Below are 19,793 nucleotides of genomic sequence, written 5' to 3' on the forward strand. Positions count from 1 at the left end.
CAATTACAGCCACCTTGCAAAACACCCATAGTGGTAGAATCCCCGTCTGAATCGGAATCTGAGGCGGAACAGGCTTCCACATCAAATATGGAAATATTTGAAATGGAACCACCTCCCTCTTCTTCATCATCTAAAATGGAATCAAAGTATATGTTTGTTTCTGATGATCGTACGAGATATGCTTAAGATTGAATTTATTGAAGAATCTAAGTCGGTACAGGATGAGCTTTTTGCCATTCTAAAAACAAAAAGGAGGAGGTTATTTCCAGTTAATGAGACCCTAAAAGAATTAATCCTAGAAGAATGGAGGGAACCAGATAATAGGATCTCGGTATCCCGAAAATTCAAAAATAGACTAATATTTGATGAGCAAGATTCTCACCTGTGGGATAGTTCTCCTAAAGTAGATAAAAATGTAACAAAAATCCTAAGGTAACAAAAATTGCAAAGAAGACTGACCTCCCATTTGAAGATGCATTACAATTGAAGGATCCGTTAGATAGGAAGGCAGATAGCCTGTTGAAGAAAACTTGGGAATCTAGTATGTTGAACCTTAAAGCCAATATAGCAACAACATCAGTGGCTCGCACAATGTTCTTCTGGTTGTCGGAGTTGGAGAGCTATATCAGAAGTGGTACCCCAAGAGAAGTACTTCTAGATACTATACCAACTTTAAAATCTGCAACTGCATTTATAGCTGATGCATCAGCAGAAGGAGTGAGGTTTTTAACGCAAAAGAGGGCGCTCTCTCAAATTTGACCAGATGTACGTTATGGCTGAGACAATGGAGTGGGGACTTTTGTTCCAAATCAAAATTGGCGTTCCATTCCAAGGAGAGTATGTTTTTGGACCGGAACTGGACGCTATTCTAGAGAAGGCCACAGATAAGAGAAAATGGTTTCCAGAAACAAAGTCTGTCCCGAAGAAACAACCGTGACCCAAGAGAAAGGAAAAGGCAAGCAGGGAAGATGGAGCTATCCCAAGGGATAGCAATACAACACAGCCATTCAGGAAGCAATGACGCCAGAGTGGGGGGAAGACTCCTAGGATTCTACCAACAGTGGGCACAAATAACAATGAATGCCGGGGTTTTGAATCTGTTGGAGAATGGCTACAAATTGGAACTAACAGCCCTTCCTCCCAGGAAGTTTGTAGTGACCAATCTGCAAAATCATTCTCTCTCTCTTCAATTATGGCAGGAGGTCATAAAGCTGCGAGATATGGGGGTAATAATACCGGTACCAAAAATGCAGTATTGGACGGGAATTACCGCCCTCTGTTTCTGATAAAGAAACCCAATGGCTCTTTCCGGCTTATCTTCAACCTAAAGTCATTAAACAAATTCATTCTGTACAGGAAATTCAAATTGGAAAAGATCAGTTCAGCCACCAATCTCATTCCTCGACATGCATTCCTATGCCCTATAGATCTTAAAGATGCTTATTACCATGTACCAATTTGTCTGCAATCCCAAAAATACCTCAGGTTTGCGGTTCCAATACAAGGCTTTACCGTTCGGGGTCTCGTCAGCCCCAAGGACCTTCTCAAAGATTATAATAGAGATAATAGCCCATTTGAGAATGAAGAAAGTCAAGATCATTCCATATCTGGACGACCTGTTGATAATTGGAACAACCGAAGAAGAATTGATCTTACACAGAAATCTGACTATTTCAACCCTACAACAACTGGGATGGATCATCAATTGGGAAAAGTCCAATCTTACTCCCAGCAGAGAGACTATCTTTCTAGGTACACAACTGAACTCGAGCCTCCAGATGTCTTTTCTACCAGAGGAAAAAAGGAGCCTCATGATACAAAAAATGTTATTGTTCCTGCAATGTCAGTATTGCACAATAAGAGAGGCGATGAAAGTGTTGGGGCATCTAGCCGCCTGCATAGGGGCAGTCCAGTGGAGCCAAAAGATCCATCTACCACCATCCATAGTCATCCCTAGTATGGTGGACAGAAGAGGAACTTCTGGAAAAGGGAGTTCCTTGGTTTCCCTGGCCGGTAAAAGTCATTCAGACGGATGCAAGCCTGTCAGGATGGAAAGCATATCTGGAAGGAAGATTGAAGGCCGGTGGCTTTTAAACTATCGAGAGCTAAAAGCGGTCTGGGAAGTACTGAAAGGTAATTCCCAATATCTGAAAAACTCTCACTTCAAAATCTATTCAGACAATGTGACAACGGTAGCCTATCTCCGCCATCAAGGGGGCACCAGGAGTCAAGACCTGTTACATCTGTCAAGGAAAATAGGAAAATCTTCACCTGGGCAGAGAACAATCTCTTATCCCTAACAGCGATACATTTAAAAGGAGATCAGAATGTAATAGCAGACTTTCTGAGTCGGAGATTGATAGACCATCACGAATGGTCTCTGAACCAAAAAATATATGGTCAGATAACACAAAGTTCCAACATTAGACCTCTTTGCTACCAGAGAGAATACCAAAACAGGTAATTTCTTCTCGCTACAAAAAGAAGTTTCGATCTTTCAGAAGGATGCGTTCAATCACAGGTGGGACGCCCCTTTAATGTATGCTTTCCCTCCAATGCCGTTAATCCCGAAGATGATACAAAAGATTATCTTGGACAGAGCAAAGGTGATTGTAATAGTTCTCTTTTGGCCCAAGAAGAATTGGTTTGCAACACTAAAAGGACTTAGCAATAGCAGAGCCAATGTTGCTTCCATATCGGAAGGACCTTCTTCATCAGGGACCAATATATCATCCAAACCCGCAAACCTTGAAGCTTTCGGCTTGGATACTGAAGAGGCTTGTCAGACAGTGTGATCTCTACACTAAAGGCAATAAACCGATAACGTTTGCAATATATTCCAAAACATGGAAAAGATTTGTATCTTTTTGTGGAATAGCAACCCCTAATCAATTATCTCCCAATATTTCACAAGTCCTGGATTTTCTACAGGCAGGATTTGAAAAAGGTCTAAAAACCAATACACTGAAGGTACAGATATCGGCTTTAGGGGCATTCTTTGATATACCTCTTGCAGAACATAGATGGATTAAGAAATTTGTTAAGGTTACCTCCAGGTTGAGGCCGCAATTCAAACAAAGAGTTCCTACTTGGGATCTCTCCTTAGTCCTAAACTATCTAACAGGGCCCCCGTTTGAACCTCTAGTATCAGCTAGCATTAAAGATCTTACCCTAAAAGTAACAATTTTAATAGCTATGACCTCAACTAGACGATTGAGAGCAATACAAGCCCTCTCTAAATAGATAACCCTATTTAAAAATATCTAGTGACAGAATTCCGTTAACCCTAGACAAAACCTTTATTCCAAAGGTCTCGGCTGATTTTCATCGAAATCAGGAAATCATCTTACCTTCTTTCTGCCAGGATCCGAAAAATCATAAAGAAATGGCCTGGCACTCCTTGGACGTCAAAAATACTTTATTACAATACCTCAAACATACTGAATGTTGGCGACAAGATTACAACATCCTCCTTCAGAATGGGGGCAGGAATAAAGGCAAAAAAGCCTCCAAAGCATCAATTGCAAGATGGATTCAATCAGTCATCAGAGCAGCATACACAGCTCAACAATTAGATGCTCCAGGAACAATTAAAGCACACTCAACTTGGGCCATGGCAACGTCCTGGGCAGAGAAGAGAGGAGCATCAATAGAGGAAATTTGTAGGGCTGCTACTTGGTCCAATCATATGACTTTTGCTAAACATTACAGACTAGACTTACAAAATTCTAGAGAGTTATCCTTCGGTAGGAAGGTATTACAGGCTGTTGTTGTCCCCTAAGAGATGGTCTCCATGTGGGGGCCCATGGGGGACGCCATGTAGTATATTGTTGAAAATTTAATGTATTATGCCTATGCTGTATGTGAATGAAATATATAATAAATGGTTTGTATTAGAGATGAGCGAGCACTAAAATGCTGTTTATTCAAGACCAACTTTTCCCGATGCTCGAGTGCTCGTCTCGAATAACGAGCCCCATTGAAGTCAATGGGAGACTCGAACATTTTTCAAGGGGACCAAGGCTCTGCACAGGGAAGCTTGGCCAAACACCTGGGAACCTCAGAAAAGGATGGAAACACCACGGAAATGGACAGGAAACAGCAGGGGCAGCATGCATGGATGCCTCTGAGGCTGCTTAATCGCACCATTATGCCAAAATTATGGGCAACAGCATGGCCATGACAGAGTGACCGAATGAGGCTAGATAGCATCTAAAACATCCAATAATTGACCCTGACACTATAGGGGACGGCATGTAGAGGCAGCGGCAGCAGTGGCAGGCTAGAGAGTCTCATGGCGACATACCCTAAATGGATTCAGGTTTCACCAAAGGAGGTGAAATGATTTCCTATGTGAACAAAAGGTTGACGGTATATTTAGTCGATAACACAGCATGGTGGCGACATAGTGACCAAGTTCCATAACGTATCTGGTGAAACACCCGAAAATTCTGCCTGACACAGCTCGTTTGATAAGGGGATGATGTGCTGCATATCCTCTTGTGCTCCAGCGTCTGGGGTATAGAGAGTTGAAATGAGACATTGGTGGACGCTGTGGAGGATCGTGGAGGCAAAATGGTCAGCTACGTACTCCCTCACCATCTTTCTGTAAAGATCAGCCTTACTCTGTCGAGACTGGGGACAGGTGACAGTGTCTTGCTGGGGTGACATAAAACTGGCAAAGGCCTTGTAAAGCGTACCCCTGCCAGTGCTGGAAAAGCTGCCTGCTCGCCTACTCTCCCTCGCTACTTGTCCCGCAGAAGTACGCCCTCTGCCGCTAGCACTGTCAGAAGGGAAATACTGTTTCAGCTTGTGCACCAGGGCCTGCTGGTATTCATGCATTCTCACACTCCTTTCCTCTCCAGGGATGAGAGTGGAAAGATTTTGCTTGTACCGTGGGTCCAGGAGAGTGAATACCCAGTAATCGGTGCTGGAATAAATTATTTGAACGCGAGGGTCACGGGATAGGCAGCCTAGCATGAAATCTGCCATATGTGCCAGAGTCCCAACGCGCAAGAATTCACTCCCCTCACTGGCCTGACTGCCCATTTCCTCCTCCTCCAACTCCTCTTCTTCTGCCCATACACGCTGAACAGTGAAGGACTGAACAATGGTCCCCTCTTCTGTCTCGCCAACATTCTCCTCCTCATCCTCCTCCACCTCCTCCGATATGCGCTGAGAAATAGACCTGAGGGTGCTTTCGCTATCAACAAGGGAATCTTCTTCCCCCGTCTCTTGTGACGAGCGCAAAGCTTCCGACTTCATGCTGACCAGAGAGTTTTTCAACAGGCCAAGCAGCGGTATGGTGAGGCTGATGATGGCGGCATCGCCACTGACCATCTGTGTTGACTCCTCAAAGTTACTCAGCACCTGACAGATATCAGACATCCACGTCCACTCCTCATTGTAGACTTGAGGAAGCTGACTGACCTGACTACCAGTTCTGGTGGAAGTTGACATCTGGCAGTCTACAATTGCTCTGCGCTGCTGATAAACTCTGGATAACATGGTTAATGTTGAATTCCACCTCGTGGGCACGTCGCACAACAGTCGGTGAGCGGGCAGTTGGAGGCGGCGCTGCGCTGCCCTGAGAGTGGCAGCATCTGTGCTGGACTTCCTGAAATGCGCACAGATGCGGCGCACCTTCGTGAGCAAATCAGACAGATTGGGGTATGTCTTGAGGAAACGCTGAACTATGAGATTTAACACATGGGCCAGGCATGGCACATGTGTCAGTCTGCCGAGTTGCAGAGCCGCCACCAGGTTACGGCCGTTGTCACACACAACCATGCCTGGCTTCAGGTTCAGCGGTGCCAGCCACAGATCAGTCTGCGCCATGATACCCTGTAATAGCTCTTGGGCGGTGTGCCTTTTATCGCCTAGGCTCAGCAGTTTGAGCACCGCCTGCTGTCGCTTAGCGATGGCACTGCTGCTGTGCCTAGAGCTACCGACTGATGGCGCCATGCCCACGAATGGTAATTCGTAGGAGGAGGAGGTGGAGGAGGGGTGGGAGGAGGAGGAGGCATAGTAGGCCTTTGAGACCTGGACCGAGGTAGGCCCCGCAATCCTCGGCGTCGGCAGTATATGAGCAGCCCCAGGGTCAGACTCGGTCCCAGCCTCCACCAAGTTAACCCAATGTGCCGTCAGCGATATATAGTGGCCCTGCCCGGCAGCACTCTTCCACGTGTCCGTGGTCAGGTGGACCTTGTCAGAAATGGCGTTGGTCAGGGCACGGATGATGTTCTCTGACACGTGCTTGTGCAGGGCTGGGACGGCACATCGGGAAAAGTAGTGGCGGCTGGGGACCGAATACCGAGGGGCGGCCGCCGCCATGAGGTTTCGAAAGGCCTCGGTCTCTACCAGCCTACAAGGCAGCATCTCCAGGCTAAGCAACTTGGATATGTGGACGTTGAGGGCTTGGGCGTGTGGGTGGGTTGCGCTATACTTCCTTTTGCGCTCCAGCATCTGGGGTATGGAGAGCTGAACGCTGGTGGAAGCTGTGGAGGATCGTGGAGACGAAGATGGGGTTTTCGCACGGGAGGTGTTTGGGACGTGGTCCTGGGCAGGGGGCTGACTAGCAGATGACACAGGGGAAGGAACAGTGGTGTGTCCGGCCGGAGGTGAACGGGCTTGGTGCCACTGAGTGTGGTGTTTAGCATTCATATGCCTGCGCATACTGGTGGTAGTTAAGCTAGTAGTGGTGGAACCCCTGCTGATCCTGGTTTGGCAAAGGTTGCACACCACAGTCCGTCGGTCATCCGGTGTTTCTTTAAAGAACCTCCAGACTTCTGAAAATCTAGCCCTCACCACGGGAGCTTGACTACGGGCAACATTTGGCGCTGATGCACCAGCTCTGGCCCTGCCTCTCCGTCTGGCCCCACCACTGCCTCTTCCAACCTGTTCTGCTATAGGACTCGCCTCCGTCTCAGAAGCACTGTGTTCACCCGGCCTATCAACCCAGCTTGGGTCTGTCACCTCATCATCCTCCGATCCCTCAGTCTGCTCCCCCCTCGGACTTCCTGCCCTGACAACAACTTCACCACTGTCTGACAACCGTGTCTCCTCATCGTCCGACACCTCTTTACACACTTCTTCCACTACGTCAATAATGTCATCATCACCCACAGACTGCGACTGGTGGAAAACCTGGGCATCGGAAAATAGCTCAGCAGCAACCGGACAAGTGGTTTGTGACTGTGGGAAGGGTCCAGAAAACAGTTCCTCAGAGTATGCCGGTTCAAATGTCAAATTTTGCTGGGAGGGGGCAGACTGGGGGGAAGGAGGCTGAGGTGGAGGAGCTGGAGGAGTGCTGATTTCGGTGACATGGGTGGACTGCGTGGAAGACTGACTGGTGGACAAATGGCTAGAAGCATTGTCCGCAATCCACGACATCACCTCTTCGCACTGTTCTGGCCTCAACAGTGCTCTACCACGAGTCCCAGTAACTTGAGACATGATGAACCTAGGCGTTCCCCTGCTCCCTCATCAGCAGGTGGTGTCTCACCCCGCCCAGGACCACGGCCTCTGACCCCTGCAGTAGTTGGACGCCCTCGTCTTCTACCCCTAGCCCTCGGGTTAAACATTTTCCAAATTAAAGTGTAAACTTTTAATTTTATTTTTTTTTTGTGTTTATTTTTTTTTTTTTTATTTTTTTTTTTAACAAAACGATGCTATCCTATTGCTATGGCTAGTTTCTAACCTACACTGACAGCACACAACTGGATTTTGTGCTGTGCCTGATGACTTTGAGCTATAAAATGAAATAAAGGTAAAAAAAAAATAAATCAGCAGACTCTGCCTAATTCTAATCAAACCCCTAATAAATTGTCCCACTTCGGTGTTTGAGGTGGATATGCGTGTCACTAAGAGCTAAACACAACGGTCGCAGGTCTCCCAGCAAATTCCTCACAATATGGTACTAGCTGCACTACTAATGCCAGCAAGCCCAGCCACAAGCAAACCAAAAAAAAGGAAAATATAACGTTATTGTAGGCCTAAGTAAGTCGTTGGGGTTCTCCTATGGCTATTTTGTAGCCTACAATGAAAGCACACTGCTTTTCAAGATGAGTTTGAGCTATAAAATGAAATAAAGGTAAAAAAAAAAAAAAAAAAAATCAGCAGACTCTGGCTAATTCTAATCAAACCCCTAATAAATTGTCCCACTTTGGTGTTTGAGGTGGATATGTGTGTCACTAAGAGCTAAACACAACGGTAGCAAGTCCCCCTGCAAATTCCTCACAATATGGTACTAGCTGCACTTCTAGTGCCAGCAAGCCCAGCCACAAGCAAATAAAAAAAAAATGTATAACGTTATTGTAGCCCTAAGAAGGGCTGTTGGGTTCTTGTAGAATCACTCCTGCCTAACACTATTCTAATAGAACACCCTAACGCTTTCCCTGACCAGCAGCAGCTCTCTCCCTAGCGGCATCCAGACACAGAATGATCCGAGCAGCGCGGGCAGGGGCTAGTCTATTCCAGTGTCACCTGATCTGGCCAGCCAACCACTGCTATCGACGTGTAAGGGTACCACGTCATGCTGGGTGGAGTGCAGAGTCTCCTGGCTTGTGATTGGCTCTGTTTCTGGCCGCCAAAAAGCAAAAACGGCGGGAGATGCCATTTTCTTGAGCGGGCGAAGTATTCGTCCGAGCAACGAGCAGTTTCGAGTACGCTAATGCTCGAACGAGCATCAAGCTCGGACGAGTATGTTCGCTCATCTCTAGTTTGTATCCTTTGCCAAGGTTCGTTATTGGAAGCCACTGGTATGTGGATGCAGGGGGGGGGGGTGTTATAAACTCTCCGCTTCCTGTCCCTGCAGGGTCAAGGGTCATCTTCCATGTGGGGCCGTCATGGTAGACTAATAGAAAAGGAATTAACAATGGGAATAATTCAACTTTTTTCGGGATGAGATGCTTTTTCCAGTGTTACCATTTTGGGGTTGGTATCCCCTATTGTTGAAAATTTAGGAACTTATTTTTTGAGGGCAGGAGTAGAAAAGCATCAATTCTGTACTGGATTTTTAACTTTTTTTTTTTTGGTGTCCACCGTATAGCCTAATAATCATGTTATCTTTATTCTATGGGTCAATATGATTACAGGGATACCATAGTTGAATATGTTTTTAACGGTGTTCATCGTGCGGGTTCAATAATTATTTAATTTTATTCTACGGGTTGTTACGGACAGGGTGATACTATATATGTGGGGTTTGGGTTATGCTTTAGACTTTTTTGGGGTTATATGTCTCTTTCAATGTTATGGGGCTTATGGGCATTTTTATTGATTTATTACTTTATTTTTTATTGAATAACATTTTTTTTTTTGTTTCTTTTTTACTAGTTCCACCATGGGACATGAACAAGCAATCATCTGACACTGTGCCTTTAAGATGACGTCACAGACGCCATCATTCAGGCAGTGCCTACAAGCAGCTCTGGGGTCCTGATCTGACCCCAGGGCTGCCAAAGCAATGATTGGGGCCCCGAAAATGGCGCGGGGGAGCTGATCATGGGGGAAAGACCCCTCCAAAGGCAAGTTAAATACCGCTGTCGCACTGACTGCGGGTGTTACACTGGGATTTCGGCTATTAATTGCAGCCGGCACCCCGTGTATCCCAATGGCGCTTTGGCTCAGCCCATGCGTCCGATATATCAGACGCTGAGCGCTAAGTCACTGCACTCAGCATCCGATATATCAGACGTGGAGCGCTAAGGGGTTAATAATAATCACAGTAATAATCTCTGAGAAGATCCATCTCTATATACCAGTGTATATACCAGTGTATTAAGCCTGTATCACAGTCTAATAGTGCAGCTCTTGCTTACATAAAATCCTCCATTAGACAACCACTATACCCATAGCCTAGTGCAGTGGTGGCGAACCTATGGCACGGGTGCCAGAGGTGGCACTCGGAGCCCTTTCTGTGGGGGCCCAGCACAGAATTTACCCGATAGGACTCAAGGCTTCCTCCTGCAGTCCAAGACAGCCATGGACATGCTATGACATGCTTTTTTAAAGTGACACCTAATTGTCTGCCAGGATTACAGGAGGAGCAAGAAGGTATGGACAGAGATGGATAATCATTGAAGTCCTTGCTTTGGGTCCCCTGATTCTTCCTCTTTGGGGGACCCTGGATGGAAGCTACAATCCAAATGTCTCCTGCATTCTATTGTATTGGTGTCCTCAGGACGCCAATACGATTGAAACTTGAGATACTGCAGAGATCAATAGGTTACTGCTCAAATTGTCATGTTGGCACTTTGCAACATAAAAGTGGGTTTTGGTTGTAGTTTGGGCACTCTGTATCTAAAAGGTTCGCCATCACTGGCCTAGTGGGTATAGAGGATATGTCATGTCTCTTTATGGAAAGTGGATGGAGGAGGTTGTGGGTTCAATTCCTGGGTTGGGCAAAAAATGAATTGCATAATTTAGAGCCTTGTGTCTGGGGAAGCCCTGGGAGTTGTGGAGGCTCCATATATAGACAGATGATGATGTTTCCCTAATGACGCGGTCCTTGCTCTGCCGCTAACCCGACACATCTACACAAAGTATTTCCTGCTTGATGTCTGTGGAAGTCACTCAGTACCGCAAGTAACAGAAACCTTGTATTGAAACGTTCTGACTTTGAAATTATTGTTTAAGTACCGAGATTTTGATGCATCGTGCAACCCTAGAAGAAATGCATGATAACAGCCAAAGTAGGTAAAGAAAGAAATGTTGTGCTCTGATGATGTATATTTATTTTTACTATTTGTGTTTACAAAGTTTGTTAAAAAGTTATTGACCATTGAAATTTTAGTTTTTCCATAGGGTTCTATATGAATATCATTAAGGGAGTGAGATTAATTTATTTTCTTTACAATTCGATTTTACCTATTCATTGATCAACTTTTTTTTTTTTTTATTCAGCCTTGCTCCATACCGCGGTTGGTTTCCTGTCATCGCCAGTCTTTGTTGCTCCAACTTTGTCTTTTTCTACACTTTTAACAGTCTCAAGACTTTATGGTTAAAAGCGACTCCTCCAACCACAAGCAAGGATTTGAGTATTGGATTCATTGCTGGTAACTGCATAACTCTAATTGCTTAACTAATTGCATGAATGTGTTGTAAATTTTGTAACATTGAGGGTGCGGTCACACGTTGCGTTTACCGCATGCATTTAAAAACGCATTGCAACAGGCAAGATTTGCCTAATAAAACAGATGTTAACACATGTAAACACATGCTACCGCACTGTTAACGTGAGTGTTAACTCATGCATAAACGCAAATGTTAACCTTTTCGTTTTGTAAACACAAGTGTTAATAGCTGTTTAATTAGGCAAATCTCTTTTGCTTTAAACATGATGTGTGACCGCACCCTGACAATGGTACTTCAATTGTAATTATCCTTTATTTGTAGTCCCAAAAGAAATTCTGCTACTTAAAAAGAGAAAAAAATGTTTTAATTGTGATTGATATCTGTTATAACAAGGTTGTATACCGTATAAGCCGCAGTACCTAATTTTAACACCGTATAAGCCTAGGGTGGGAAATGCATTGGTCACAGCCTCCAGTATATAGCCAGCAAAACCTGCCTCCGAGTATATAGACAGCAACCCCTGACCCATCTTGGTTCTATGCAACAATGCATTTTTTGAAGGCCAAATCATCTTTCACCTGTTCATTAATCTCCAGTTCTCAGCTACTTCGTAGAAAGCTGACCACACTATTTTAGTGCACACACAGACTTCAGTGGACATTTTTTGCCTCAGAATTGCATCAAATAAGGACTTGCTCTACTTTGGTGTAAAATAACGTATGTCTTAAAAGATGTATTGAATGGTTATATGTCAGAGGTTAGTGCAATGCAATCCAATGCAATGACGAATCGTGGGTAAGAGGCCTAAGGGCAGGCTCACAATGTTTTTGTTTTTTTTTTAAAGCAGTGATTTTCCCTGTAAGCATTTTGGTTTATGAAAACACAAAGATTTGTTTTCTGTTGATGGCTAGTGATTTTTCACTGATGACTTACTGAACCATTCTTTCAATGTGCTTTTGTACACTTCCGTGTTTCTGGTCGTCCTTTTCGGCAGCACACAACACAATGGGTTAACATCACATCTACTGGTAGGACAAAATGACAAGAATAAACTAAGTCGCCTACAGCCATATAAGTGCACACAGCCCCTCCTCTCATGTGTTTAACTTCCTACTGCTTCTGGACAGGTGGCTAGTGCAGGTAGTAGCCAGGAAAGTTCCTGGTTCAGGTAAAGTTTCCTCTGTTTAGGAGACCTACAGAAGACCACCGCTCTGAGTGGACCCTTTCCCTAAAATACTGATTTTATTTTTATTCAACCTCATAGTTTTAATTTTTGTGCCATTATACTCAATGAAGATGCCCACTATGTGCAGCCAAGCCCTTTCCCACGCTCAAAGAGGTTTCACTGTATATATTGTGCGGTGTATGTTGAATCTACTAGCCATTCATTAGAATTGATGGGGAGTCTGAGTTCTGTCTAACGCGATAATGTTGATAAGAAAGATGGAAATTACTGTATGGCCCTTGTATTGCTTGATGTAGGCTTTGATGTAGCTTTGATGTAGGCTTTTGGCCAGAGGTGCTGCTGTGTCAAATGCATATACTTACAATATTGTATCCGGTAAGACAATAATACAGTGGGTACAGATAGTATTCAGACACCTTTAAATTTTTCCCTCTTTGTTTCATTAAAGCCAATTGGTAAGATAAAAAAAATTCTTTTTTTGCTCATTAATGTAAACTGTGCACCCCATCTTGATAGAAAATGTACTTATTTTTGGTAATTTACTAACCCTTCAGCGCTCCGCGCCGTATCTCTAGGGCGCTGGCTCCTGCGATTACCGCTAAGCGCCGTAAGGCTACGGCTTGGAGGAGATGCTGGTTCGGCTCTGCACCGGAGCCGAGCAAGCATCGGGGGTCGCGGGATGTCAGCAGTCAGCGGGACCGCTGCATTTAACTTGCCTTAGGGATGGTCTTTCCCCCACGATCGCCCCCCGCACCGTTTTTGGGGGGCACCGATCGTTGCTATGGCAGCCCTGGGGTCCGATCAGGACCCCAGAGCTGCCTCGTGGCAGTGCCTGAAAGATTGCGTCTGTGGGCACTCAGGTCATCTGCCTAGGACAGTGTTCACCAAATAGAGCCAAGTCCACCAAATCTTCCGACTGCCCCAGGCAACTTAAGAGATGCTACTCTCAGTGCTATTTTAAAGGGACAATTCATTGGCTGTTTGGAACTGCAAGAAAAGTGAGAAGTTTCTAACAGACCTGCATCGTCTTTGGAGGTCCTCCTGCTGGACTCACCATTCTTCCTCTACAGAGAGACCCTGGAGAGAAGCTACAATGATTTGCCCTCTAAGTCTAAATTTGCCCTCCTTCTTTCAAGTGTATTTGCCCCACGTCTTTCAAGGTGGCCGATACAATTGAAAGACGTGGAAGAACAGGAAGCAATAAGTTACTGTATAAAATTCCATGCTGGCACTTCACAGTAAATAAGTGGATTTGGATTGTAGTTCGGGCACTCGGTCTCTAAAAGGTTCGCCATCACTGCCCTAGGGTACTTTAACCCTAGGTTGTCTGATCGATCCTATCATATGCTGCCATACTACAGTATGGCAGTATATGGGGATTTTCCTCCTCATTCATTACAATGTGTTATCAGCACATTGTAATGAAGGGGTTAAAACGAAATGGAAAATGCAATATGCAGCAAAGACTTACCGGCTATGGAGAGGGCTCAGCCCGTGAGCCCTCTCCATGCAGCGCGACCCGACCGCCGCTGTGAATACACGGCGGGCGGTCGCGAACTGGTAAATTAAACTGAGTGGACTTGGTTAAGAAAAGCACACGCTTGTCTATATAAGACCACCCAGTGCATGTTGGACCACATGGGAAGCATGAGGTCTAAAGACCTTCCTAAGGAGCTCAGAGACAGAATTGAGGAAGGGCACATATCTAGTCAAGGTTACAATAGAATTTCTGCGGCACCTAAGGTTCCTAAGAGCACAGTGGCATCCATAACCAGTAAATGCAAGACATTTGGGATGATCGTAGCTCTTCCTTGACCTGGTCGTCCAGCCAAACTAAGGAATCGTGGGAGAAGAGCCTTGGTGAGAAAGGTAAGGAATAAACCCATGATCACTGTGGCTGAGCTCCAGAGAGGCAGTAGGGAGATGGGACTCCCACATAAAGGACTATGAGAAATAGGATTTACATGTGATGAGACGAAGCTTGAACTTTTTGGTGTTAATTCTAAGCAGCATGTGTGGAGATCATGTGTGGATACATCAGCACACCAGCAAACATTTACCAGTACAGGAACCCCCAAACCTGACTGCATTTTGGACTAAAATAAGTACATGGGAGGGGTTGACTTTTCGGACCAGGTGCCATATAACGCCATGTGGAAATTGAGGGTGTGGTACAAGAAGCTGGCCATGCACATCATGCAGATTGCACTGTATAATGCATACATGTTACATTGATGTGCAGGCTAGAGGGGACCTTTCTGAGACTTTCAAGAGGTGGTAATAAAACATTTGATTTTTGGAGACCAGGAATGGGGAAGTGCCACTACTTCTGAAAGTGAGGCCACATGTACCAGGACAGCACTTTCCAGGAGAAGTTCCCCAAACAGCGAGCAAGGGAAGGAATAAAAAAATCAGGGGGTTTCCGAGGGTCCAGCCTACATCTTGGACTTCTAGTAGAATGGGCATATTAGAGGGATGGACGGTTGCACACCAATGATTAGGGTTCCATATGGTAGGAATTTCTCTTGCTCCTGCTTTTGTCCTGCATGTCTCGGGAGCCATAGAAATTTCACTAGAGAAAGGGGTATTTTCCAATCCCCGAAAAGCGCTGTGGTCCCTTCATCTATGTTTAATAAATTTTGCTTGGCTAATAATTTGTGTCTGCCATACGGAATCCTATTCATTGGAGTCCATCCCTCTAATCTGCATGTATGGAGTATGGGACAACCCACATTATACATTATCTTTTGGGGTTCACCTGTGGGATTAAAATGTTCACTTCACTCATAGATTAATTCATGGGGGGGGGTTGTAGTTTCCAAAATAGTTAGTTCTCAGGGGTTTCTACAAGATGGCACTGCTGTAGGTGGCTGCCTGTGCTCCTGCTCTGGCCCCCTTCGACACCTGTTTCCCCTCCTGTTCCCCCCTATGTCTTCACTGTTTTCCCTCTGGTGTGCTTACCTGCACTCGTCCTTTCCATTGGGGTCTGTGTGTGCATCCGGCGAGATGAGCACAGAGCAGGACGCGTCCTCACCGATTATGGTGGTGTTCTGGCCCGGAGCCCACAGAGGCCTGCACTGCTAGACAGGTTCACAGATCCATCGAGCTGTGAGTTCCATCGCTGATGTCCACAAGCCCAGGAGAGGCACCCCTCCCCTCCCCTGGACCAGCGGATTGGGCTGCAGCATACTTGTGCACATGGTGGTGTCCGGCCCACCTGCATCATCCCCAGTAGTGGCGTCCTCCCCCGACATCCACCGGCTATGGAAGAAGTGAGAAGAGGGCCAGCAGTGCACAGGCAGTGATAAGAGGGCCAGCAGTGCACAGTGTCTCACTGAAGACACAGGGCTTCCTTTCCCCAAGTGGCCGCAGCACATGTACACCCACTCATGCAGCGGCACCCAGGCACCAGACGCAGAGACCCATCGGCCCCACCATCCCCTTGCAGCCCCTGTGGCCATGGCCATTCAAGGCAATATGTCATCTGCAATCCCAACTCCCTCCCCGCGGCATCCCTCTTCCTCAGCAACCATCAGATTATCGGTCGCAGGGTTGAGCATAGCGTCTGAACCGGATCCTGGCAGCCAAGAGCACTAGTTATAGAGTCAGTGGAGCACTTGAAATGTAAGTGATCGCAATCACTACTTTAGTGCTAGTTAGGAGGAACCAGTACCAAGGCTTCAGTGGTAGCCAGCACCAGATAGTTTAAGCGCTGGTACCTGGTGGAAATAGAGCTACGGGCAGCGTCCATTCTGCCAAAAGCAAACTACAAGACACCACAACGCAGTTATTGCCTCACATGTACCCCTAATGTAACCCCCCATGCATGTAGCATATTGTTATTGTCACTACTGTATTTCATACGTAATCTTTCCCCCGTATGCAATGTAACGTGGTTGTGTCAACAGCATTATGCTGTAACGAGTAATCAAGGAACGAGCAACATGCAAAAAAGTCATGTACTGTTTGGATGTATCTGTAACGTTGAAGTTTATTTCTAATTGTGTGTATCAATTGCCGGGACACCATGTACAAAATAATTTCCTCGCAGGGAATCAATAAAGTAGTAACTTATCTTCTCATCTTGCTTCCTGGTATAAAAAAAACATGTAAAATGTCTTAGCTCCTTATGGCATTTATTCTCGTCTGAGCCGTGCTGTGTGCCCAGCATGTAGATTATTGTCAGCATCTAGGGGGTTAAAATGCTCACTACAACCCCAGATAAATTATTTGAGGGGTTTAGTTTTTAAAATGGTGTCACTTGTCAAGGGTCTCTATTGTACTGGTAGTTCAGGAGCTCTGCTAACATGACATACTCTTCTGAGCACAGGTGTGTGTCCCAGTGACAAGAGTGGACAAAATATATTTGCACTAAAATGGCATAAATGCTCCATGGTTAAAATGTTCCATATAACCCTAGGTAAATTGTTTGAGGAGTGTAGCTTCCAAAATGGTGTCATCTTTAGGGGTTCTCTATTTTACTAGTACATTATGGGCTCTGCAAGTAGATTGTGGCACCTAAAAACATTTGTGGCCAACAACCTTGGCCCGCCAAAAACCTAAGAGTAAAATCCCCTACTGCGCTGAGACAGTAGTTGACAGCTGACAGAAACAGGCCAAAAATTGTAGGTTGTTTTTTACCTATAAATGATAAAAATTTCCACCTACTCTATTTGTATTTGATTCCTGAGAAACAATTAAATGGTTAACAAACTTCCCAAATGTTGATTTGAACAGAGCTTATTTCAAATCTCTAGAGGTTACTACTAAAACAATTATTTACAAACTGTCAGAAACAGACAGAAAGAGCCTTATCAGTCAAGCCTAAAACGTAACCTTTATTAATATTCACATAATAAAATCTCTATTGCTTGTATTCACTCAAAAAGGAAATGTTAAAAATTGCTTGTTGGGGCTGCTACAAATAACATGTCCTTTTTCGGAAGAGTAAATCCCCTCAAAGCAGCGTATATGATTAGTGTATCTCTGCAGTGATTAACACTAGTAAGCCTCATACAAGACACCTTAAAACACATAAACGAGCCCCCCTGACATGTTTCGCCGGAGCACCAACGTCTTCAGGGGATCTGGGCCACTGATCCATGGGAGGAACTAAAGAAGGTATAAATAATTTCTGGGTGGGGTCAATGTCTCCAAAGTATCACTTTGACCAATCAACAGAAAAGTTTGTTTCTGTTGCCTCGTAACTAGAGATGGGCGAATTTGTTAAAATTTGGCTCGTCCCGTTTCAGCGAATTTTTCGGAAAAATTTGATTTTTCAAATCATGACGAATCATGTTAAAAAACAGGTATTTTTCTGGCTGCAGAAAGCCTGTATGGTGTTGTAGAACATTGTGCCATGCATAAATATGCATAGGGAACATGGTTTGGTCTTCAAACAATGCTGTGTTTTAGTATGACACGCACATGACAGCCGCCGCTCTTAGAATCGCTTCACTTCCATATGCACTTACATAGGCCAACTTCACCAAATAAGCGAAGCGGGAATGCAGCCTGACAAGGTAACGTCTGTGCCAGCCCGAGCTGAGGGCCAAGATCCCACCATAACATCAAAGAGTGCACTCTTTTTACATTGACATCAGATGATTCCATAGATTACTACAGAACCTGTTCTGTTAAACGCGTATACATGTGGAAACCCACCTAAAGAGTGGAGAGGGTGTCGGCAGTAATTTTGCATTGACGTCACTGATCATTTTGCCCTTCTTTTCACACGTCAGTGTCCTCTTTCAATCGGTCAATAATCCAACAGTATTGCTAAAGCCAAAAACTAACAGGAGTTGATCCAGAATATGATCCAGAGATGAGCAGCAAATGGGATACTTGCTGTCCGGTTCGCTGGGGAGAATGCTCGGACTTCTGGTGGTGCTAGCACCGTTCTCCGACCTCCGGCGTATATCCGCGCAAACTCCACCTCTCGTCCGCTACCAGCTGTCTCTGGCGTGCGCCCCTGGGCAGCGGGCTGCTAAGCGCTCCGGGCTGCTAAGACCTCTCGCTGTCTAGGAGTTGTTTTCTGAACTGCTGGGACTTGTGGTACCTCTGCATGGTGCCTGCTATTGTGCTTGGGTATATTGCACTATGAGGGGTTGATTCCGAGAAGTTGTCCAGCTCCTATTAGGTTCTGGAGGTGGGGTTCTGGCTGCATAAATTGCAGCTTCACTAGTCACCTGTGCCAGTGTTTGAAATCCCTTTCTTCACTTGCTCTCTGCATTAGGTTTGGCTTACTTCTGTGTTTGAATTGTTGTGATCTCGGCTAGTTTTTTGACATTGACTCTTTGCTTACTGATTTTGCTCTTGACGTACCCTCTTGTTGTGACCCCGGCTAGTTAACCTCTCTTTTGTGTTTTATGTTTGTTAGTCTGTTCTTGTTTTCCCTTCCCACACTTATCCAGTGTATTTTGAGTCTTTAAGTAGTCGCCCCACGGTTTAGCGTGGGGGGGCTATAGGAAGGGATGGAGGTTGGGACAAGCTCAGGACACACTATCCCCTGTCTTCTGTGTTACCCAACTTTAACACTTGCATGTCCTGTGTATTCTGTATCCACTCCTGCTTTTGGCTATCAATCCTGAAGCTTTTCATCCTTCTGGCAGATGAAATGAAGGGGAATACCAAACACTGGCAACGTCATAGATGGTGGAGGGTGAAAACAGCATTATGGAAATCACAGGGTGTTCCAGGGAGACATCGGTCAGTTGGCAGCAGCATGAGTAGGCTGCAGAGTGACACAATGACAAATTATGGAGGTGGCGGAAACATGGTAGGCCACAAAGTGCCACAATGATAAGAGTGTGGAGGTGGCGGCAGCAGAAGAAGCAGCAGGAGCCCACAGTTGGCAGCAACGTGGAAAGCCACAGAGTGGGACAATGGTATAGTGTGAAGGTGGCATCAACAGGAGCACACAGGTGGCAGCAACATGGTGGCAGCAATATGGAAAACCACAGAGTGGTCCAATGACAGAGTGTGGAGGTGGCAGGAGCAGCAGCAGCAACAGGAGGCCACAAAGTAGCACAGTGATAAAAATGTGGAGGTGGCAGCTGCAGCCAAAGCCCACAGGTGGCAGCAACATGGAAAGCCACATAGTGGCACAATGATAAAAGTGTGGAGGTGGAGGCAGCAACAGGAGCCCACAGGTGGCAGCAACAGGGAAAGCCACAGGGTGGCACAATGATATAGTGTGGAGGTGGCATCAGTAGCAGCAGATTGGAGACGGCAGCAGCAGCAGCAGCATGACGTTAGAGGTGTGGAGGTGGCGACAAATATGGTAGGCCACAGAGTGGCACAATGATATAGTGTGGAGGTGGCATCAGTAGCAGCAGCAGGAGCCCGCAGAGTGGCACAATGATATAGTGTGAAGGTGGCTTCAGTAGCAGAAGCAGCAAGAGCCCACAGGGTGGCACAATGATATAGTGTGTTGGTGGCATCAGAAGCAGCAGGAACCCGCAGAGTGGCACAATGATATAGTGTGAAGTTGGTATCAGTAGCGGCAGCAGCAGGAGCCCGTAGATTGGCA

The 19,793-nt window shown here is 45.7% G+C and overlaps 1 protein-coding gene across 8 annotated transcripts in view; it reads left to right on the forward strand.

Moving 5' to 3' along the window:
- Positions 1 to 19,793, forward strand: part of SLC25A17 (solute carrier family 25 member 17) — a 556,889-nt gene that overhangs the window by 178,572 nt on the left and 358,524 nt on the right. For all 8 annotated transcript variants that reach the window (XM_072126804.1, XM_072126800.1, XM_072126803.1 and 5 more), the window contains exon 4: positions 10,906 to 11,057. In XM_072126804.1, the coding sequence (XP_071982905.1) occupies positions 10,906 to 11,057 (152 nt within the window). The remainder of the gene's footprint in view (positions 1 to 10,905; positions 11,058 to 19,793) is intronic.

This window comes from Engystomops pustulosus, chromosome 10 (assembly GCF_040894005.1).
Source record: "Engystomops pustulosus chromosome 10, aEngPut4.maternal, whole genome shotgun sequence".
NCBI classification, from domain to species: Eukaryota; Metazoa; Chordata; class Amphibia; order Anura; family Leptodactylidae; genus Engystomops; species Engystomops pustulosus.